The sequence below is a fragment of the Cydia splendana genome, chromosome 4, assembly GCF_910591565.1.
Source record: "Cydia splendana chromosome 4, ilCydSple1.2, whole genome shotgun sequence".
NCBI classification, from domain to species: Eukaryota; Metazoa; Arthropoda; class Insecta; order Lepidoptera; family Tortricidae; genus Cydia; species Cydia splendana.
In genome coordinates, this window is record NC_085963.1 from 18,295,680 (window position 1) to 18,319,369 (window position 23,690).

Below are 23,690 nucleotides of genomic sequence, written 5' to 3' on the forward strand. Positions count from 1 at the left end.
GATGTGAAAGTATTGTGAGACGTTTTAAAATAAATGGCGTTTATTTCTTACTAGCGACCCGCCCCGGCTTCGCACGAGTAAACCTTAACAAATTATACACCTAAACCTACCTCAAGAATTACTCTATTGATAGGGGAAAACCGCATGAAAATCCGTTCAGTAGTTTTTGAGTTTATCGCGAATTATTTTATGAAAATATTTTGATTTGTTTTTTAAGTAGATACACACTACTATATTTAAAATATAAACTGAAATAGACAAACACCAAAGCAAATGTGACCAAATCCATCCATTCCCGCCTCGGCTACCGGTGGATTTGGTCACATTTTCTTTGGTGTATGATATTGATTTCAGTTTATAAAGGCAAAAAGGATGGTGTGTTAGTCCGGTTTAGGCAAAAATGCTTTCGTATGTCTGAACTGGATGTTCTCCCTACTGTACGGTTACCATTAGTTTGTCACTGACATAAACGCCGTCGAGAACGTAATTTACTTTCTATACATCTCGCTCGCACTCGCATATTAGTGCAAACGGGATGTATAGAAAGTAAATTACGTTCTCGACGGCGTTTACGTCAGTGACAAACTGATGGTAACCGTACAGGTCGCAATTGTCGACCGATTTTCGTCAAATTTTGTGAGCAAGTTCGATGTATAACAGATTTTTTTGTCCGTTCATTTTTGGATTTTTTCAAAATGGCATTTCAAAATTCATTCAGTTTTAAGTTATGCTCGCGAGGTCTACAACTCAAGAGCCACTACCTAGTTTTTGTGTGATTACTTACTTAAAAAACATACACAATTTCACATTTAAATATAATTTTAATTGTTAAAAAATGCAATTTTTAAATTTTAAGATATGCGCCGCGGTGAGGTTTTTGTACGAGATTTTAACTTCTCATCCTAAAAATAATCAACAATCATTTTATAGGAAGGGTAAAGGTAAAGATAACCTACTGTCGTCGCACGGTTCATGAGATACAGCTTGGTGACAGACAGACAGACGGACGTACAGATAGACGGACAGTCGGACAGCGGAGTCTTAGTAATAGGGTCCCGTTTTTACCCTTTGGGTACGGAACCCTAAAAATCACTCATTTAAAAATCCCGATATAAGTTTTTGTGTGACCTCAAATCAAATCTGGTGCCCATACCTAATTGCGGTTCTATCTATTTAATAATAATAACCCTAAACTCAGGTAACCATAGTCCTATACTACGACTATAGTCCAACATAGATTATTAACAAGTCATTTAAATAAACTTTCTTTTCACCACACCAGTTTGGAAATCCCTGGGATTCGACTTATAATTTTTAACATTATGTGGAGAAGACATATATAATTTTTGGTTGGAAGACCATCCTAGAACTCTCATATTTGTATACGTATTTCGCTCAGACACAGTCAGAAAGGAAGGGCTTCACTCCTGCTGCTCTACCGACCTTCTGCAGTGGCGTAGCTAGGCGTGGGCCGGTGGGCCCTTGCCCACGGTCTCGCACTTAAAGGGGCCTTGTGTAAGCCAACCGTTTTTATTATCTTGGGAATACACATTGAAAGAAAAGGGCCTCGCAGACGCGACTTCGCCCACGGCTAGATTAGTTCACGCTACGCCACTGACCTTCTGTAAGTGAAGTGAGTATAACCGCAAGAGTTAGAAGGGACGAAAGAGCTTGAGAATTTAGACCATAAATGTATGATATTAATTGATTTCCTTCGTATTTTCTCGGAAACGTTCGTATTTGTCATGCTACTTCAATCAACCTCAGTACTTTTTGTACAGAGACTGACTGAAATAGCAAGACACGTTCGTACGTTTCCGTGAAAATGCGAAGGAAAATAATTATGCACTACATCTGTAACCTGAGTCAAAGAGAATAGAGCGTATAGAGACGGAATGTCCAAGTAAATTATGTAGCCACTGTAAATTTACTGCCATCTTTCGACAGAACATAAAACTATTAGAACGCCATTTGACTTCGATCCTTATTCTTTCACTGATATGTGTTAACTTATTAAATATTAATATTACCGCCAACTACTTGACTATAGGTCAAAGGTATGGTGCAATCTTTTCGAGCGACCTTCAGCCTACTCTGGAGTAGATGGCGTTAATATTAAATACACAATATTGTTAAATACAAGTTAACACATATCAGTGAAAGAATAATGATCAAAGTCAAATGGCGTTCTAACAGTTTTAATCGTCTGTCGAAAGATGGCAGTAAATGTACTGTAGCTACATAATTTACCATGACAGTAACTCTCTATTTCAAATTCTCTTTGCCTGAGTTTACAGAAAGTATTTTTTGAAGTGAAAACTTCTTTAGCGGCGCGCTGTGCACTTTTTGTGATGGGGAAAAAAAATTAAACTCGCGAGAGCGTAAGACGTGACGTCACGTGTGACGGACACGTAACAAACGTTACGTGATTTAAATGCCATCTAGTGAGTTTACCTCTAACTGGTACTAATATAACTTGAGTACTAACAGTGATGTGCTTAGGGGTTTCAAGTAATGCGACGAAATAACGCTAGATGGCGGTAACCTCAATTATACATAGTGCTACAGACATTTTGCACTAGATGGCGCTGTTATTAATATTTTGACGTAAGACGCAACTAACTGTACAATGTAACTGTTACAATGTCATTGAGTTTTCACTTCTGCCGGCACTCCCGGAGTGCAACCCGTAGTTTTTTTTTTAATAAAAATTATGAACTTACCATTCGAAGGCGTTATAGTGGTAGTAACAGAGCCCCAGCCCGTACAGAAACAAAGGGTCCTTCCAGTTGTCCTGCTCCAGCGCGTAGAACTTCTGGTATGCTGACATGGCTGGTGGAAAACAAATATTTATTAAAAACTGGTAAGTAGTTGAACCAGAGACAATTCATTTATTTGTAAATAGCTTTTATAATTGAAGAAGTTTGCAGTTACATAGAAAATATTAATTCATTCAACTCGTCCTTTGATGCAGGCCTCCTCCATAGCTTTCCATTTATTTCTTTCCTTTAACTGTATTAAAGATTCTTCTGTTCTCATTAAAAGTTGCAATATAAATGTAGTTACTTTTTTGTTTCTTGGATTTATTTCATATTGTTTTTAGTTTTAATACTTTTTATGTACACTGGCGTTCAAAAGTGCATGGAGATGTTTCAACCGTAATATTAAGGAATTACGGTCGACATCTATCCATGCACTTTTGAACGCTATTGTACATGAGGTATTTTACTTTCTGGAGGGTTTTATTTATTTATTTAACCTCCCAAACATTTTGTCTTTTTGACCCCAGACCTACGGCTTAGAGCATTTAATAACTGGAGTCGCCTTTAAGAGCTTACCCCTCTGCCGAAAACCATGCACGATTGTGCAATGTTTTGTATGGACTGACATGGCTATTTGTACGTTACGTAGAAATCATGTAGAAATAGCAATACATTTGACGTCCCCTCCCCCGCCATAATCGGCAGACTTTTTTGTACAGAAAATGACAGCCATGACGTCTCCAGTTACTAAATGCTCTAAAGCCTACGGTCACGCATGCTTCCTTTTTTGGGGGCCCGATTGTATGGAATAGGGCTCTTATCGCCGGCCGGCTTGGCGCTGCGCTGGACCATAGTTTTAGAGACCCCTGATTCTATTTTATGTTTTCAAACTGTCAAAATGATTAGATTATAGCTAGCCACCATGGAATTTATGTGAAACAGAATACGTTTGGGCAGACCAAATGATATTCATATCCTTTCAAGCTACTATCTATTGCTACACCAGTTAGAAAAAAAAATTACAGGCATAGACAGTACCATCTTTACCATAAGGGCACACGGGGCCCGTGCCCAGGGCCCCCATCCTCAGGGGGCCTCGATGGACAGACAGTAACAGTATATTAGATTACCCATAATAAATAGAAAATCATTGTAGAAAAACGTTAGTTTAATTCGCTTTCTTTACTTTCCAAAGGGGCCCGAATTCTTGTGCCCAAGGGCCCCAGCACAGTTTAAGACGGCCCTGGCCACAGATGGACATGGGATTCATTTGAAATTGCAGTTCTCAACTTTGTTAGAGACTAGATAATTAATATATCGACGCTTAAGAATCAATATACTGTCTAAGTAACAAAAATACAATTTTGTATGAAATTAAAGTCTATTTTGTAAAATTGTATTTTTGTTACTTAGACAGTATTGATTCTTAAGCGTTGATATGTACATTTAATTTTGTAATAGTAATCTGTAATTTTACTCCATCTCAGTATCTGCTTATATTATCCTACACCAATTATAAGTTTCTATTTCACCCAATGTTGAGTGGTGAGTACATCTATTTCTACTACTTAAAATATAGGTTGTGTGCAAGATGGCTATATTTCACTAATGTTCAGAATAAACTCTTTTTTTATATATATGTTTTTTTAAAGGATGGGGTTCGTCACGCAGTGACAATGTCACCCCCATAATGAGCTCTATAGTAATAATGTAGTAGTGTAGTATTACCTACTACATTATTTTTAAGTATAGGTTGCACATCATCCCGTTATAAAAAAAAATATTAACCTTTAGCATAGTCCTCTAGGAGTAGATGGAAGTGTCCCAACTTGCAGTACGTCTTGGGATCTATGCAGATATCCCTTCGGGCTCCGGGTGAGCTAGCTCTGTCCTCCTCCTGAAGATAATACACATATGTATGTTTTAGGTTAGAGGTATGTAATTATGTTGTGAATAGTAGAGGATTATCCCACAAGAGTGTCAGTTACTAATGATCTTTAAATACTAATAATAATTTTGGGAGCCAATGGAAGGGATGTTTACAAAAACAACATGACTGCTTAGAGCGGTTAACACTTTTTTAAGAACATTGTTAATCATTTCAGGTGTCAACCAGTGTAGTCAGTTATGTTGTTTTTGTAAACATCCCTCCAATTGTAGGCTTATATATTTGAGAGTCTAACCAAAACCCGACTTACTGGCATATACATATAATAAATATTTCAGCCTATATGGGACTTAAGCTCTGCTGGGCACACACCTTCTCTAATGTGCAAGCCGGCTTGGACTATTAACCAAGCTATTGCTGCGCTTGTAAATTCCGACATGGGCTTGATTTATGAAAATCACAATTAAACCACGAAAACTATACATAAGGTCTTCTTTTCAAAAAAAATTACAGATTGTATAGTGGAATTTTGAAGCGCAACAACAGTTTTATGTTACTAGTTTTTTTAAATCAATCCAACTAAGCAGGTTAATTAGCAACAGTAAAAGTGTTAATAACCTCACTGATAAAATTTCTACTGGTATATTCATTATTCATTTCATTTATTTATTCATAAGGGGTCATCCATTAATTACGTCACACGAATTTCTAGGTTTTTTGACCCCTCCCCCCCACTTGTCACATTTGGTCACATTTGGCAAACCCCTCCCCCCTAGTGTGACGTCACATTTTTTCTACGAAATCGCCAAATCCAATTAAGTAAGTACCTAAGTATTATTAATATTTTATCAAAATATTTTTGACGATATAAATATTAGTAATTTTATAACCCAAAACTGCTTAGGAAAGAAAATTAAAAGAATTAATACGATTATCGTTTTAAAAACTTGTTATTTAAATGTACAGCGATAAAATAATTAAAAAAAAAAATTTCGGTTACTGATGAAGTTAAAGTGACGTCACAAAGTTTGTGTCTCCCCCCTCCCCCATGTCACAATATGTCACATTTTCTTGACCCCCTCCCTCCCCCTAAACGTGTGACGTAATTAATGGATGACCCCTAAAACAATTTTACATTGTGTTTGAATTATGTTATAAATAACTTAAAACTACAAGAACAACAACAACAAACAAACATGCAGCTAATATTAAAATTAAAACATAAAAACACACAAAATTAATAAAATGGGAATGGGAATAGGGTATTTGACCACTAGTCAGATCAGTTTCTTTTTTCGAACCGTCAAAGCAATTTTGCTACTATGGAAATTACTTATATGAAACACTAGCATGTGACGTCACAATAGTCATAGTCATAGTCATATATTTATTCAATAAAACAATACAGGTATTGTGTTTGAAATACATGGCTTAAAACTAAAATTATTAAACACTTAATAAAAGGTAAAGATAATCCTAAATCTTAAACATTATCATAAATTTCATCCACTGTGTAAAAGCAACTTCTCAATAAAAATCTTTTCAATTCCCTATGAAACAGCGAGTGATCCGTAATGATTTTTAGTTCAGTAGGCAATCTGTTATAAAGGCTTATGGCTTGATGAGCAACGGAATGCGCAGCAACCTCGAGTCTAGGACAGAACATAACTTTCATATTTTTGGTGCGCGTAAGTAAGCGTTCATATTGCTCTTCACAAGACTCGTTCTTAAGAAGCTTTGTGAGCAGCAGCAAGACATACAAGCTAGGTACCGTGAGAATTCCTAATTCTTTAAAAAAATGTCTACATGAAACCCAAGGAGGTATGCGAAACATAGTACGAACTGCTCTCTTTTGTATTATAAGAGCCCTGTTAATATTATACTGGTAGCTGTTTCCCCAGAGTTTAATGCTATATCTTAGCTTAGATTCTATCAAAGCGTAATAGACTGTCTTGAGCTGATCAATTCCCATGACCTCCCTGAGACACCGTAAGGCATAGCATGCTGATGCAATAGAGCTCTCGACAACCTCCAGCTCATGTTTCCAATTTAGATGGGAGTCAATGCGCACACCGAGACATTTTACCTGGTCTACTACATCTATGACAGCTCCATTTAATGACACGTCAAGTTTGTCTGTCAAAATGGGAAATTACCTACTCTTTATAGTTTTGTATGGGTTTAAAAATAGAAATTGTATCTAAAAGTAACTGCTATCTACGATAATATTAATTTAGTATGATAGAACCAGTAAGCTTTCTGTATGTATGCAAATGTAACATTACCTTAACTTGTACCAACATTCCCTCCAAATATTTGACAGCTTTGAGAATAAGAGCTCTGGTCCGAACATGTTCACTGCCACGAAGCTTTAGGAAGCCAAACTGGCGACTGAAATTTGGAGAAAAGAATATTATGATTGATGTTCACTGTATGTTTGTTCTTGTTAGGTTAGTTATAGCTCTATTGTTATTGTATTTATTTATTTGTCACAAGTTTACTTCAATAAACCATTTTTCTTCATGAATCTCGTCCTACTGTAAACCTTTAACTAAAATTATGAAAATACGAGCCACTGCATGTCAACAGCCGACGTATTTTGAAAGAGTAGACGCACAGTAGATGTATTATGTACACAAATGTACGCTACGTAGTTCTGTGTAAAACTCATGTTACACTTTACAAATAACTACAACAGTGTAGTAATTACAATGTTAAGAACTCTGAAAAACATTCAAAGCTTGCTTACCTATCAAGCTCCGATAAAACTTGTAGCTCTTGAGAGGTTAGATGTAACTCTTCCTTCTCGTCCATCTTACCGAAAGCTTATCATCAATAATATAGTTTTAACGCGGTTTTTATCACACTGAAGACATTATTATGTTAGAAATTATGAGGAAAGTAGAATAAGACTTTTTTCCAAAGTTTGATGTCATTTACTATCCCCAGATAAGGAACACACAAAGAGCGGGAGACTTAAACCATAGACACTTTAGTCAAAGTTGAGAAAAGAAAAAGAAATCATTGCACCCAACATAAGAAAAATCCATCTTCTTGTCACGTTGGCAATATTGTACCGCGGTGTGGACGCACCATCATATAATTTCATTCATTCGTTTTACGTCATAGTACACCCCCACCAACCACCGTTGACCATTCATTCATCCTAATTTATTTTATTACAATGTATTGAATTGAAGTGAAGACGCTGTATTGTACACAACGTATGTGTGGAGCGTAGTTATCACACCGTAATTGATAATTTACATTATTTGCCATCAGTTTAATAGTATATTCAGTTTTTTCTCATAAAGTAATACATAATTCCGCGCTGTCGACGCTTGTGGAAATAAAAAGGCATTCAGCTATTAAATTAAATTATAACTCCTACAAAAATGAGCTACAGGGATACGGTAAGTACGCGCACTGTTTATTTTCGTATATTCACTATTACTTGTGTGTTAACTGGAAAAGTACAATATAATAAAGGCAGGGATAGTGTTGTCAGCAACACAAGTGCTATTTTTAATACAAAAGTATTAGTCATGGACTCAAGGTCGCCTCATTTCATGCGAACTTACGGGATATCAGCTTTCATAACAAATGTGCAATCGTCCATAATATGTCGCTTTCAAGATGTTTGCCTAAGTTGGCTGAATTTGGGAGTCTGGCTTTTTTTTTTAATTATTATTGGACTTGATACTAATCGGATTCTGCCGGCTGCAATAACTGGCTTAAATAATAAAGTGATGGTGTGTTCAGGCTGTTCAGCAGTGCACATTGTTTCCGAGACACAAATACTGTGCTGCTAATGAACAACGGGTAGGATCCTACCTGCGAACATTAATGGTATTTATCAATTGGTTTATTTGTGTGTCCCTTGTGTTCTCTAAGTGTAGCTGATCAATTTGATTTTATTTTATCCATTTGATTTTACTTTGGATTGGATTTTGGCTGTCATAAATGAAGCCAAATTTTGTGGTGTCTGTGATTTGTGAATACCAAAATAATAGAAACGTTTTTTACATTAAAGATGGACATGATAAACATATTCAAATTTATCAGCTGTTTGTGTGTAAAAAACTAAAAAAGCAGTGTACTTCTGACACACAACAAAATATTTTTTCCATCTGTGATGCTTAGCATTCAATTTGATGTACCACCAGCACTGTAAATAACACCATTCCTAAGATAATTGCCCTTTTATTATTATTGAAAACTATGCCATCCCAGAGTGCATAACATCACACTAACATGAATCCAGATGTGCAAGATTGATTTGACAAATGTAATAATCTAATTCAATTTTTATTAAGTTATTTTTATGTATTGCCATGGTATCGCCTTTACAATTCAATTTATGACAAAATATTCCAAAGGTTGTCTGGAAAAAATCACTATTTTAAAATAAGTCAGCATGTTACAGTACCAGCCTTTAGTTACTGTGCAATAAATTTTTTATACATATACCTATTAACATTGATAAAATTAATGGTATGCTTTCTAAAAGCATGGCAATGGGCAGTTGTAGTGTGGTCACAAGAGGTCATCCATCCTAAATTAATAAAAAACCGGGCAAGTGCGAGTCGGACTCGCGTCGAAGGTACCATAATGCAAAAAATGGCAAAAAAAACCCTGCCCGACGTTGCTTAACTTCGGTCAAAAATCACGTTTGTTGTATGGGAGCCCCACTTAAATCTTCATTTTATTTTGTTTTTAGTATTTGTTGTTATAGCGGCAACAGAAATACATCATCTGTGAAAATTTCAACTGTCTAGCTATCACGGTTCGTGAGATACAGCCTGGTGACAGACGGACGGACGGACGAACGGACAGCGGAGTCTTAGTAATAGGGTCCCGTTTTACCCTTTGGGCACGGAACCCTAAAAAAGGTATTCAGAAAATACACGAAAATACATGAAATGTATCAAAAATTATTGCCTGAAAAATGTGTGACTAACTTGTTAGGCTGTCAAGAATGTCAATATGAACTCAATATTAATTAATTGAACCATACCTGACTTGATTGACTGTTTGGCAACTATAATTAATGGTTTTATGCCTGGCCCTGTTTGCTGTTTGAAATAATACCTGCCACTCAAACACCTGTGGTATTTATTAATGGTTTATTTATACATGAACTAATTTCAACTTAAGTGTGTCAATAATTTATAACTTATGCAACCATTGGTGGATCTTATTTATATTTTTGCAATATGGTTTAAAATAAGTAAATGCCAGTTAAGAGGGAGCGTAAAGCCTGGAAATTAGTAGAAACCTGCGTTACCTGCGGCGGATAATATGGCTATTGCGCGGGTTTTAACGCCATACCTCAGTGACTCTGAAAAAAATCTTCACTAGTTATTTTATACTAAAATTATACTGCTGTGATCCTGTGATATGCAAGGTCTACAACTGAAATTAAATTAGACATATTTTCTTGTTTTTTTTTCTATACAGCCAACTTTAACCTAGTTATTAGATTTTGGTTAGAGTCTACCCTTGCTAATAGATATAATCTAGTTTCCGAGTGATGTTTTTCAAGGCCTTACTTAAAATGTATAACAGTACAATAGGGATGTTTCCTGTACTTAAAATAAATTATTTAAAACCTTGCACGAAATAAAGCACCAGATAATTATTAGAAAAACATAGATAGCAGCTATTTTTAAACACAATTTGTATTTAATAAATCGGATCGAAATATAAAAAGTAGGTGAGTTTACCGTGACGTCACTACATTCGTTTTCACATAAATTCCATATTAGCAAATCGTTTTGACAGTTCTAAAAAAGAAGCTGATTTGACTAGTAGGAATGTAGCCTATACACAAACTACAATTTTGCATTAGCCTCCTCTTAACAGTGTGGACGATGATGGTACCTACCGGCACTTGTAGGTATATAAGTGTATGTAGGTAGCAGACTGTCAACTGGTAATCTTATTTATAAACGGATGTCATTTAGTGATTCATGTTTTATTTTCAATTATCTACCTACATTACAATAATTTACGACTTTAAGTCGTTAATTAAATACCTATTCTATTCTAATACGATAATCTAATTCATGACTAGCCATAAACTCAGTATTTGCATCGATTTTATCATGGACAGACTTTTATATTGAATGAAAGTACCTACCTACCCGCAATATTTATTATTGATCGGTGCAATGACATGAACGTTTACCCTCTTATCATTGATACAAACTGTTTATATTTAGAGAAGTAAATATTTACTAGCAAAATCGTACGATACTGCTTATTAACGTCACAAGTATTTTGCTTTTCACGTTCTTAACATCATAACTAATCATAAGTGTTGTGTAAATAATATTTAGGAAGATAGCGTGTACCTATATTGTGGTTGTAAAAGATAATTTATCGTTGGTGTTGTGACGGATCCGAAAGGTGTCTTTTAAGAGGAAAGGCGGCGGCTGTTAAATGCCGTCTCTATTGTCTCTAATTACCACGTCCATGTCTCTTCTGTTTACCGCAATTTATCAATATGAGTCTGGGCCCGGTCACAAAATTCATGATCAGACCGATAATTTGGAATGCCTAGTCAAAAAACCCATGATCAACCTTGATCTCGCGAACCTCCGTGAAAGGATCACTGAGTATTTGAAGAGAGCTAACTTTTATGAAAAGGTACGTAAGCTAAAGTTTGTGGATTTTTTAAATGTTTCTCACAGTTTATTGTCATAAGAAAACTAAGATTTTTTTCTACTTGGTCGGCATTTTCAGACTACATAGTTACCTAAATAAAGGACGTTATTTATTAAACCCTTAGAAATGGAAACAGAAGACTACAAAACGTTATTTAGAATTTTAGATATAGTCTTTAAATGGCCAGGCGCCACCGCGTTTCCTCTTAATCCAAAGGACGTAATTTCGCAAAAAGGATCTAACCCGCAAGAATTTGCAATTGAATACTTTTGTTTTAAACATAAGGTACTTAAGGTTTCAATAAAATTGCAACATGTTAAGCGCTTCACAGACCCTACTTAATTCAGTAACTGACAGCTATACGTTGACACTTCTACGTATTGCTGCTTCCCTGTCGCGTGTCGTCAGTTACTGAATTAAGTAAGGTGTGTCAAGCGTTTAAGGCCGCTTGTGTTTTCGCCGGACAAACGACAGTGTTAAGCGACTACGTCCAGTTTCGTATGTGGATACCGATAGTTACACCCATGAAAACAAGACATCGTCGCCTGACACGGTCAATTGTCCGGCGATAACAGGACGTTATACAAGCGGTCTTGCGGGTCCTTTTAGCTAAACGACGTCCAAACGTTCACGTCCGTGACACACTTTCGGGGATGGGTCAGCTTCTGTGTTGTGTGACGTGCGGCTCCCGTGTGCAGAGTTTCGGCTCGTCTTCGTCGATGTCCATGCTGAGCTCGCTGAGCGCGTACCGGCGGCCGATGGACGTGCACTCCTACAGTCCCACGCCGGACGTTAATGAGGTGTATCCTGGACTCTACGTGGGGGATGGGTGAGTATTCAACATTTATAGTTTAGCGTCCTACCTACCTAACATTGATAACACAGGCGCGTGGAATGCTCAGCTCAAGAGATCCTGTGTAGGAACTGATTCGGGATTCGTATATCAAAAGCCAATTGGTTTAGCATTAGACTCATCTACACTCGGTAAGCGATGGGAATTTTATTCTACAATAGCCAAAAGGCAGGTATAATAATATTGCAGTTTACCTCAAAAAATCTGTCATTTATCAACAGATTTTTTGCGTTATTCATAAACGCGGTACGATCCTCAATTAGTTAATAAAAATGTTTTTATTAAAATTCTGTCATTTTGACTTAAGGGGCCGGTATATGACGTTTTCGATTTAGACCTCACTTTGTAACCATAATTTGTTCAATAAATGTTTAATAATTGCATAAAATTACACGTAAATTTGTTCACGAAGAAACCGTGTACCGACTCTTCATGCCATTGTATTTTTAATTTGCTGTTATTCTCTACAAATCGACACTAAAAGTATCAAAAAATCAAAATATGGAGTTCCGTTTGAGACGGAAGCAAAACAAATTTGTCTTTGACAGTAATTGAATTATTGTATGATTCTGAAAGCTAGATAATTCAGCTACCAATTTATTATCGATTTATATTTTTACTCACAAAGACAACACAGAAATTCAATCTCAAATGTAAACTTTCGAACAATTTCCATACATTGACGACATCACTCAAAATTCTTCTTCAAGTCAGATGCCCGTTGGGGCTACACCGGAGCACACGTGTACTTCTTCAAATGAAAATGACATCTTGATTTTCTTGCTTTTGACAATTATATTGACATTAAATCATATACGCACACGAGAAAGTATACCAGTAGATAAATTGTATTTCATAAAATAGGGTACATAAATATCAGCTCGCGTCTCATTTAAATTTGATTTGCTGTTATAATGGTTGAAAACCGCAGTAAACTATCTTAAAACAATACGATTACATCGATTTAAGTATTATGTTCCTTCAAAACTCGCTTAAAATTAAAAAAGTTTAAAGACTCATCTTTACTGATTGGGATCAATTTTTATTATGCTGGTATCATTTTGCGTCAGTTTAAAAACGTATTTGACTTCTGTACGTCAATGAATTTTGATGACAATTGTAATCTTGTATTATATTATAGAACTTTTATCTTAAAATAATGCCTATTAACAGGAAGAGTTATGTTATTCGTATAAGTAATACCTGAAAGTCTTGTACCTAGATCTGTAATACCATGGATTGCGACGAATAAATGATAATGATTATGCGGTTCGTTCCGTCTATATGTATAATGCGTGTACGTGCTGTTCTCTGAAATTCTTCAAGAAAAAATAACGGCTAGACCAGCACTAAGTACTAGCGAGTTTTTGCGGCTTTGGAGACCGAGATGAAGCTTACAGGCCAATAGCGCTCTAGTTATTGTTATGTATACCTATGTATCGAATGTTTTATAAATTACCTATAAAAAGCAATGTTTTATTTCGATTAGGTCTACATTTTGTGCATATTGCATATCTGAAGTATTTTCGTACTAAACTTGAAACTTTCGTTAAAACTAAATAAAATAATTATTCCAAATGTACAGTCGCCTGCAATTTATGTTACACAACGAAGGCCGCAAAAATATCTGACACGATCTTATTTGTAGAACCATAAGACCATGTCACATATTTTTGCGGCCTTCGAAGAGTAGGTACCGTCATTATCACCAACTTTGCCCGCTTATTTTTTAAAACGAATTTCTCAAAAAACATCACATCATATGACTTTTTTTGCTCAGCACGTCCATTGTGATCAAACGCATCAGTTTATTTGAAAAAAAAAAAAATTTTATCGTGTTTTTACTCATTTTTTTGCGTTTTAGAGGGCGGGCAAAGATATCCGGGGTTTTCGCCAACATTGCCCACGTCAATTTGGTATTCAAATACAGCTCGTATGATGATGATGTCTAAGGATCACTTAAAGGTTTTGGGCAATCCTACCATTGTTAATAACTTAGCGATAAGTGTAAAAACTTTAAAATAAATTTGCTGGGCAATGTTGCCTACCCGTTTTTGCCCATTTCCAAATAAGGCTCGCCTAAGCATTTTACAAAAGCTAGGGTTGTCACTTTTGAGAAAATCTGTTACAATAGTTTAATGGCCAAAAATATGATTTTTGTTGTGTTTTTCATTCGTTAACGGGATAAAACATCTAAATAAAGGATAATAAGACAAATTAAATACAGTATATATTTATAAATTTATTTTAGTGTACAAACATACCCTTCTTTTACTTGCGAAGTTGGGTAAATTAGATGAAAGTGACAACGCTAATCCGTTTTTGGTGGTGGGCAATGTTGGTATAGATGCCAAATTACCGGATTACTTTGCCCACCGCTAAAACTTTTGTGTATTTAGGCCTTTTTAGTTTAAATCTCAATAGACATAATCTATGCTTCATGTGTTATAACTCAAACCCGGAAATATTTGTCAAAGGGTTCTCAATTTTTTCTACTTGCATTCATTATTTATCAATTTTTTGCCCGCCGAAATATACCCTATATTAGACAACTCGCTCAAACTCTAAATTCCCAAGTCAAGTTATGCACAAGTTTGGTATATAGTTTTGTCAGAAATATAACCTATTTTCTACTAAAAATAGCAGGGTGGCCATAACTATTATAATTTTTTCTACATTAACGAATTTGTTTAAAATTGTCGTTTTGGGCAAAGTTTCCCTGGAGGCAAAGTTGGCGCTAATGACGTAACATATTATTGCAGGTGACTGTACATAAATGTTTCGGTGATTTTGTGATTATTTTTCAGGTTAGTTTACTAACAATCAAGTTATGCAGATACCGATTTCGTGAACGTATAAGTAGTAAGGTACCGCTATTGTTTAGCGATACCGATTATTTTTGAAGGTAAAACTATACCGGTTGAAATATAAAGATATTAAAATTACAGCAGGGACAACCATTTTTTATAGGTGTACCTAAACCATCATTGGCCGAGCGTTAGCAAAGGTCTCCGTTTCAGCTTGGGCAAAAATGCTTTTGTATGTTCTCCTTTGCAGATCACATTTCTCAACTGATTAGAACTACTCTGTTTCGCTTTATCCGCCTTTATTTAAATTCCCATTGAATGGATATTGCACCTTATGAAAAACCGTATAGAGTAGTAAATAACATTTTACATCTGACTTAATGACATCTTGTTTTATTCGCTTTAATTGTACAAAACGCGTATCTCGACAAAGCAATATTAGGTAGTAAAACAGTCAACAATCAAATGAATTATAGGTACGTCACGTGTGACATGAACAGACAAGGAAAGCAAGATTAAATGCATTGTTTCTCTTTCATCTTTAAATGGAACGCTTTTACCCTCAAAGGAGGCTAGTGGTCAATACTAAACTAAAAGTCCAATCTTAAAAAAACATGATGGGTCACTGACCTGTCCCAGTAAAGTGAGGTAGTGTGCGTGAAGTGCGCTTGTGTGTGAAATGGGGTAAATTGACAGAATCTGAAATTTTACCCACCGCTACCGTCGCCTTAATGTATTTTTGTAAGTAAGCTATAAAACATTAATTAATTAATTGAGGCTTCTAAAGTTTTATGAAGTTTATGAATAAGAAACTTTTATAATATATATTTTTAACTTGAACCTTGAATGGCTAAGGCGGTATTTTCGGTAGGATTAGGAGATTAGGACATACGTAAAAAAACAAATCCCCATTTTCTTATATTTTTGAAGTCACTTAAAAAGTGTTAGAAATGCAAGTAGTGCAAGTTTAATAATATGGTATTCATATTATTATATTATATAAATTCTCGGCAAAAACGTCGTTTTACTCAATCTCATTCTGAATAGTTCTGTAGTTAGAAAATACTGAGGTCGATCATAAAACGATGCCTAGGTATTATGCGCGTCTAGTCTAGGATATGACGTCACAATCGCCCGAACTGTTGACTGAAATATACTTAGGTAATGGCAGAGGCAGATTTAATATTTTTGTCTCTGTTACTGTGCGACTAACAATAGATTTTCCCCTATATTCATACATATCTTCATCCAGTCACAGTTGTAATTTGGCCGCTAGATTCGTAACAATTAATAATTAAATATAACCGTAGGTCAAATTTAAGCTGGTCAACGCAATTAGCAGTGCATGGTTTTGTAAGTACTTAACCATTGTCCACGTGCTAAAACTCGTTGTAATATAAATAAATCTCGTGATGAATCTGTCAGTAGGTGGCTGCCCACGTAGCTTTAGTCATAGTGTACTGTGTGCACGACTGAAAACAAAGCCAAGTCTCAGGCCGAGGCAATTACGGTAATTAACAAGATAACGATAACCGGGGGACCTGTAGATCGTTAATTAAATTAAATTGTTAGTTTGCCTTAACCGTTCAGCATTAGGTATCTAAGTAAGTGCGTCCTCATCGGACTGACCATTAGATTTTATCGACCGAGCGAAGAGAGGCCTTAGGGCCAACTAGGGGATTTTCATGTTTGTTAGATGACAATTAGAAAACACGGAAATCACAGTTCGGATTTTAGAAGTAGCGTGGTACCTATGTATAATATTTTTTTCGTAATTTCAATTCACGCTTGTCCATTTTATAGGTTTTCTTGTGATCTATGGAAGACCAATTTTACTGTATTTTTTTCCTTTTAAGGTATGTAGTATGGACGAACCGTAAAAGCCAATGTAGGTAATAATTATGTATGGTGATGACTCAAAGATTATACATCCTCTCCTAATCCATGCATTAGGTACTCGTAATTCTATTGTTCTAATATGCATCCCCAGAGGCATTCCTTATAAAGTATTCAATATTGCTGATATAGCTCACCATCCACGTATAGTCGGATTAGTCGGCCCACGCACGTTTCCCGCTGCGCAAATAATAAACTACTCTACCGTTAGACAGCCGGAAAATTATATTGCGTCATACGGGCGTAATACTTAGTGCGTAATGCGTAACTTAACTTTGCTGGGGCTAGTGCTAATTTTTGCGTCTGTTCGCGGTACAGCCTCCAAAAAGATGGGCGTATTTTTTACTAAATTTTTGGTTACAAAGGTGGCTTGATCTTAGATATAACATGATAATTGGTACATAGGTAGAAATAACAAACTCCTTTATATTTAGTACAACTTGTTCAGCTCATTGTTATTTATTGATATCACAAGCATTTTTACAGAAACCCATAGTATTCGAATCAGTACTTCACTCACTTTTTTCATCGAGTTTTTAACTAAGAGATTTGTTTCTGAACGCGTTAATAATGTATTTCTGTTAGCAACCTTATCTTATGGTTATAAGAATAAATTCTTAAAAACTTCTTATAGGTACAGTCGCCATCAGATAAATAGGAGCGGCCAAGGTGTTCACAATATCTGAACACGCGCTCTAACGCCCTGACAATAGAGGCGTGTTCCGATATTTGTGAGCACCTTGGCCGCTCCGATATATCTGATGGCGACTGTACCTAATATTGTCTTCGGTTACTGCGATAGTTACTCATGAAATAAAACTATTGAAACGGATTATATCGCGTATATTGATGTAGTATGAATTCAGTTTCTGCGGTTCAAAGATGTGTTGAAGCGGCATATGAAAAGAGCTCATATACAGCCATTAACATGGGAGACACTAGCTGGTGACCGTCCACAGTGGAGACATATTGTGCAGACGCAGGTGCGTGAATTTGAAGCCAGGCGACGCACAGAGCTCGACGTTAAGCGTGACGAGCTAAAGGCCAGACCACCTGTGGCCATCACGTATAATTACGTCGGAGGGGTGCTGACATGCAGCGAATGTGGCCGCACATTTGCTGCAAAGATTGGCTACGTCAGTCACCTGAGAGCGCACCAGCGACGCTCTCAGCTGTAGCAAAGCAGTCGCTGTAGCCGAAAACGGCTAGGAGATGATGATGATGATGATGATGAGTATGAATTCAATATAGGTACGCGATATAATCCGTTTCATTAGTTTTATTTCTTATACCCAGTTTAAATAAAACTATTGAAACGGATTATATCGCGTGTATTGATGTAGTATGAATTAAATATAGGTACGCGATATAATCCGTTTCATTCGTTTTATTTCTTATACCTAGTTTAATTTAAAAATTGTTAATCAATTTTACCCCAGTCTAACGGAACTCAATTAGTGAAAAGATATTCCAGCGTTTCTTATTCCGCTTACTAATTCCTTTACTAATTTTAATCGTAATCGTGAAAGCAGATTCCCGAAATAACTGCCACCCTGAATACCAGACCACTGTCGCAATGCATTCCCAAAATACTTATCGAGTTGCGACAACATTTAGGTTTCAATATTGATTAAAATTCAGATTCTAATGTCATTTAAGCTACGGAATCTACCGAAATTCAATGAATGAAACAGCAGAAACGTTTACATCATCATTATTGTATAGGTACGATATTAGATACAATTTCCGAATTTAAGAGCCCATCAACGTGCACACTAGCGCCACAGCTAAATAATCGTGATTATTTAAATTTAACGAAAGATATTGAAAAAAAGGGGGCCGCTACGTACTGTATTGTGTATTTAAGTACCTTTTGAATACATCGAACTAGTTTTTATGTTGCTGGCTTCGTCGATCTAGGAACTCAATACAAAAACGGCCGTTTTAACTTTGGACGCACAGATTGACGAATCCAGCAACATAAAAACTAGTTTGATGTATTCAAAAGGTACTTAAATTTAAATACACAATACAGTACGTAGCGGCCCCCTTTTTTCAATATCTTTCGTTAAATTTAAAAAATTACGATTATATAGCAGTGGCGCTAGTGTGCACGTTGATGGGCTCTTAATCAACATATTTTCAAATAGGTAACTGTAAGTATTGTATGTATAGATTTCGATGAAATTTGCTATATGGGGGTTTTCGGGGGTGAAAAATCGATCTACTTAGCTAGGTCTTATCTCTGAATTTTTGAGTTTTTATGTGTTTTCCGAGCAAAGCTCGGTCTCCCAGATATTACACCTAGATAAAGGTTAGGTACGTAGTGGTAGGATTCCTACGGCGGCGATAAAACGACATCGAGCAGGCAGGCAGCAGGTATACCTGCTGCCTGCCTGCTCGATAGGAATCCTAATCTCTCGAACAGTATGTAAATGCTTTCATAGTAAAAGTGTAATTCTCCAACCGTAAATGCTATCGGCGCTTCTCAAATTCCTCGTTTAAAATATCCTTGTATACAGGGTGGCCGCAAAAGACAAGGCGTTCCTCCGCCGGATGGGCATCACCTACGTACTGAACACTGCCGAGGGCAAGCGGTACACACAGGTCGACACCGACCACCTCTACTACCGTGACTGCCCCGGCTTGCGGTACAAGGGCTTCCCGATGATGGACTTGCCCACCACAGACATATCCAAGTATTTCCACATCGCTGCCAACTTTATTGACGAGGGCCTTTCTAGAGGAGGTGAGTTCATTATTATATTATGAGATAATCCCCATTCCTAGCGTAATATGCTAATTGTAACAGAAGAGTAGGTAGATTCACCTACCGTAATATGGTTTTGCTACCTAACTGCAATTATAATCTGTCGTTTTTGTAGATAGGTACCTATGTTGATGGAGATCGCAATTAAGTAGTCGACACACGAGCACAACGTGCTTCCCTGCTAGAACTGTTGTTTCCAAATAGAATGTTCTCTATGCTGCTAGAAGTTACAGGTACTCGTACCTACACTAGGTGCCTTGAGGAAAAATCGTTTAACGTTTTGTACGAGACATTTTTGCCTATACTTCGCGCACTGTACCTTTTCCAAACCTGCTCACTTTTAAACTTGAAATTGAAGAGTGAAAACGTGTACAATTTGAGTGGGAAATCATATAAAATGTATGTCTCAGATCTCAGAGCCAAGATTCTTTAAATGCCTAACGATTTGGCAGCGAAAGTAATCAACCCGTGTGTGCAGGTCGCGTGCTCGTTCACTGCTTCATGGGCGTGTCCCGGTCGGCGACCTGCGCCATCGCGTTCCTCATGATCAAGCGCAACATGTCGCTCACGGAGGCGCTGGCCACCGTGCGCGCGCGCCGTGACATCCACCCCAACGAGGGCTTCCTGCGCCAACTCCAGGCGCTTGACCGCGACCTTCGCCTCCGCCTCCGCTGACCCAGAACCCCATTCGCCTACCACAGCCTCTCCTGCGACCTGAGGCTGCCTCATCGCGTCCGGAGCCTCGACCGCTCCTACAGCCATCACTATTAACGCGAATTTTGACTGGACTTCGAGATTTTACCAGTGATTGTGAGATATTTAATGGAGATTTAAACTGTTATCTTATCAGTTTCATAAATTCGAATTAACATAGTCCATGTTAGGGAACCGTGCACTCTATTTTTAGAGTTGAATTGTGATTTTTAGAGTCAGCATTGATATCGTATGCCATTTTATTTTTGAGCCAAAGGTAATTATTTTTATAGTATGATCTGTTGTAGTATAAGTAAAGTTATGTCCAGTATCAGTAAATTATATAAGATGTTAAAGCTTCTTTAAATTTGAGTAAATTATAATATAAATGATATTTATTCAACAAAATAGTACAAGTCTTCTAGCCTTAAGTCATAAAATGACTCTTATATGTTGTATGGAAAATATATATGCGCTTGTTAAGGGCAAGTTTCTTTTTATAGCACTAAATTATTGCTCCAAGACTGGGTATTGAGGGGCCTATCTTATTTGTCCCGTCTTCGCATTGAATGTGCTCATGTCATTGTATACATATAAACACCTATGTAATCTACCTTTTTCTTGGCAAATTAAAAAAAAACACGTGGGCAATCAACCTCGCTGATAGACCAAAAAAATGCATTACGAAAAAAACGCAAAAGGAAAATTATGTATCTTGTAAGATACGTTGCCAATAAAAGGGTTATTGGGCGCTGCCAATGCCGCTCTCTGTTTTTGCAATGATTTGAAAAGACATACAAATAATTTCATGACAAGCTATGGATTAGATGAGAAGTTATAGAACTCAACTTGCTCAAATGGAAGTGACACGCAGGTGTTCATGAAAATAGGAATAATTTCCATCCATGGTAGTGACATCAGGGAAAGAGTGTATATAGAAAAACAAGAAGACCCAACCATAAATTGTGAAGCCGGGACATATTGGAACTGGGCACTTGTGCAACACAATAGCTGTCTAAAGTAATGGACGTGTTTAACAGTATTTAGTTCAGCGTGTCATTGTCTCGGCGAGTGTCACGGCGCGCGGGCACATTGTCCGCTGCCAGCGTGACAGTTGGCTGCACATTCGTGTCGTTAAAGCTCTATTTTAGATCCCACGAAACAGATCATAATCAAGATCTTTGCACTATGGTTGGCCCGTGGATATTGTTGGCCCTATGAATAAATAATAGCAAAGATTCATTCATTGTATTAGATGTGTAAAGTCTAAGACAAATTCATGCTTCGAATTTAACGGGTAATATAGATAGCGCTATACAGCTTCGTACAATATCCGGTAATACCGGTTGTTAAACGTTGACGTTTGAAAAATGCAGGTACAGCGCCATACTCGAGGCCAGGAGGCATAATTTTTTTAGACTTTATATATCTTAATATAATTATTAATTAATGAATATTCGGTAATAGGCAATGCTGTTAGCACTTAATAGCATGCTGTGAGACATTTTAAATTTTAAGCCCGCGTTTTATTGTACAATTTGGTCTTTTGTGCAAAGTTTAATTATTTGTAACTTACATTGTTGAATTGTTAAGTTTTAACTGAAGCTATTTTGTCTTGCTTATTTAACCTATTTACGAAATTTTATCATTAGATTCTATAATATGAAACTGAGTTTCAGTGCAATATTACATTACAAAAGCACCAAGGGAAGCTAATATGTGATAGTTGATAAGAATAATTTAACAGTATATTTTGAAAATATATAGGTACTTCTATGTTTATAAAGATTATAATCACAGACTAATATTTTTGTTAACACATTTATTTATCTTGCCGAAGATGTGTCAGAACAATATAGATGTATGATAGTGTTAAGCAGTTTGCTTGTTACTGTGATAAACATTGTATTGTAGCTGGAAGTGGGTTGCTTTAATGGTTTAAGTCTTACCCATATTATAGTAATGTTCGACACACTTCTCATAGCCTAGTTAAAAGATATTTTATAAGGGCACTTCTTACATTATATTTTATGGCTCGTTATAATGTTATGGAGGAAATACTTAGGAAGTGGTAATGGACATTAATAAAAGCCTAATAAAATACACTGATCTCAAGTTCTGTAGGTGAAATTTGAAAAGTTGGGCCATTGTGATCTATATACCAAATTGTGATCAAAAACCGTTTTGCATCAGAAATAGGAACTGAGTGGAACTTTATGTGGGCCTCCTGAGTCCCTGAGGCCTTTATAAAGTATTTAATCTAAATGGAATATAATAAGGTTCCAAATTCAAAACTGCAATAATGACAAAGGGGACTCACGAGGATAGAGTTAAAATTTCAAACATTTTACATCTCATCAGCATCACAATTGCATAAAATGGAGAGGCTAAAGCATAAATGATTGAGATTTATAGTAAAAGTGCCACTTCCAAGGTGCCTTTGCTAGTATTTTGTCTATCACAATTTTTCCCTGGGGTGTAGCTATGATTATGTAGGTAACTTAACCCAATTATGTAGGCTACCATTACCAGGCTAAGGAAGGGTTATATTATATTTCCCACATATGGCACTTCAAACATATGTTCTATTTCCAATGAGTAAGACTGACATTCAATTGTCATTTTTGAAATGTCAGCCTTGTAAACAGCTAAGAGAGCTTGTTAAATACAATATAATTTTATTTATTTTTAAACTAAAACAATAAGAAAGCCTCTTGAACAAGGGTTGGAACGAGAGGTAGATTTTGTTCATAGCAAGCTACCTCCTTTGCTTTCTAAGATCGAAAATTTCAATTAACATTTTAAAGGGCTTTAAGTCTAAAACTGGGCTAATCAACATTTTCTTGTCATGTGATGCCCTTGTTATGATGTACTTTAATAAAAGTCATAATTTAAAAAACATGATATTTTGTGGCAGTTATAAGTCCCTTCAATTATGGACGAGCTACTAAGCAAAGTTTTGTCTTAAAACATTTCTCTAAGAATCTTACTGTGATCACCTGGCTGCCAGGATGGAATAACAAGGAATAATTGATCAACCCAGAAAATCAGGAATTGATAATTGTGAGTGATGTCATTTCTATAACTTGTTTTAATTGGTGACAATACTACCTGTGTTGGGTCTAGTCTTGTAAACTGTTTGATCTATTGTAAATTCTACTAATATCATTAAGAGTAGGGACCTGAGTTTTAACTGTAAAAGGAATAATTCTATAATACTCTGTTTATCATTGAGGTTGATGGATATATTCTTAACATTTTAGGATATGATATATTCAAGATGATGTATATGTACTGAAAATAAAAGTATTTTATTTCGGAAGCAGTTTTTATTCACCTAAAATAATGTTAC

The 23,690-nt window shown here is 36.2% G+C and overlaps 2 protein-coding genes across 3 annotated transcripts in view; one reads left to right on the forward strand and one right to left on the reverse strand.

Moving 5' to 3' along the window:
• The window catches only part of LOC134790153 (lysine-specific demethylase 6A), a 41,605-nt gene extending 34,017 nt beyond the window's left edge, over positions 1–7,588 (reverse strand). Inside the window, exons 1-4 of the mRNA XM_063760953.1 lie at positions 7,400–7,588; positions 6,936–7,041; positions 4,551–4,659; positions 2,724–2,832 (exon numbers count right to left, since the gene is read on the reverse strand). Coding sequence (XP_063617023.1) covers positions 2,724–2,832; positions 4,551–4,659; positions 6,936–7,041; positions 7,400–7,464 — 389 coding nt within the window. The 5' untranslated portion in view covers positions 7,465–7,588. The remainder of the gene's footprint in view (positions 1–2,723; positions 2,833–4,550; positions 4,660–6,935; positions 7,042–7,399) is intronic.
• A 316-nt stretch (positions 7,589–7,904) lies between these two features.
• Positions 7,905–23,660, forward strand: LOC134790204 (dual specificity protein phosphatase 13B-like). Of its 2 annotated transcripts, XM_063761038.1 has the most exons (5): positions 7,909–8,063; positions 8,413–8,499; positions 12,018–12,148; positions 19,398–19,624; positions 20,124–23,660. In XM_063761038.1, exons 1-5 carry the CDS (start codon positions 8,046–8,048, stop codon positions 20,318–20,320), a joined length of 660 nt encoding a protein of 219 aa, XP_063617108.1. In that variant the 5' UTR covers positions 7,909–8,045; the 3' UTR covers positions 20,321–23,660. The 2 variants fall into 2 exon arrangements, with proteins under 2 accessions (XP_063617109.1, XP_063617108.1); XM_063761039.1 differs by lacking the exon at positions 8,413–8,499 and having other exon boundaries at positions 7,905–8,063.
• The last annotated feature ends 30 nt before the right edge of the window (positions 23,661–23,690 follow it).

Coding starts and splice junctions, on each gene's coding strand:
- LOC134790204 (XM_063761038.1), top strand. Junction 8,500..12,017: donor CCTACCTGCGAACATTAATG/GTATTTATCAAT, acceptor TCCCGTGTGCAG/AGTTTCGGCTCGTCTTCGTC. Junction 19,625..20,123: donor CGAGGGCCTTTCTAGAGGAG/GTGAGTTCATTA, acceptor CCGTGTGTGCAG/GTCGCGTGCTCGTTCACTGC.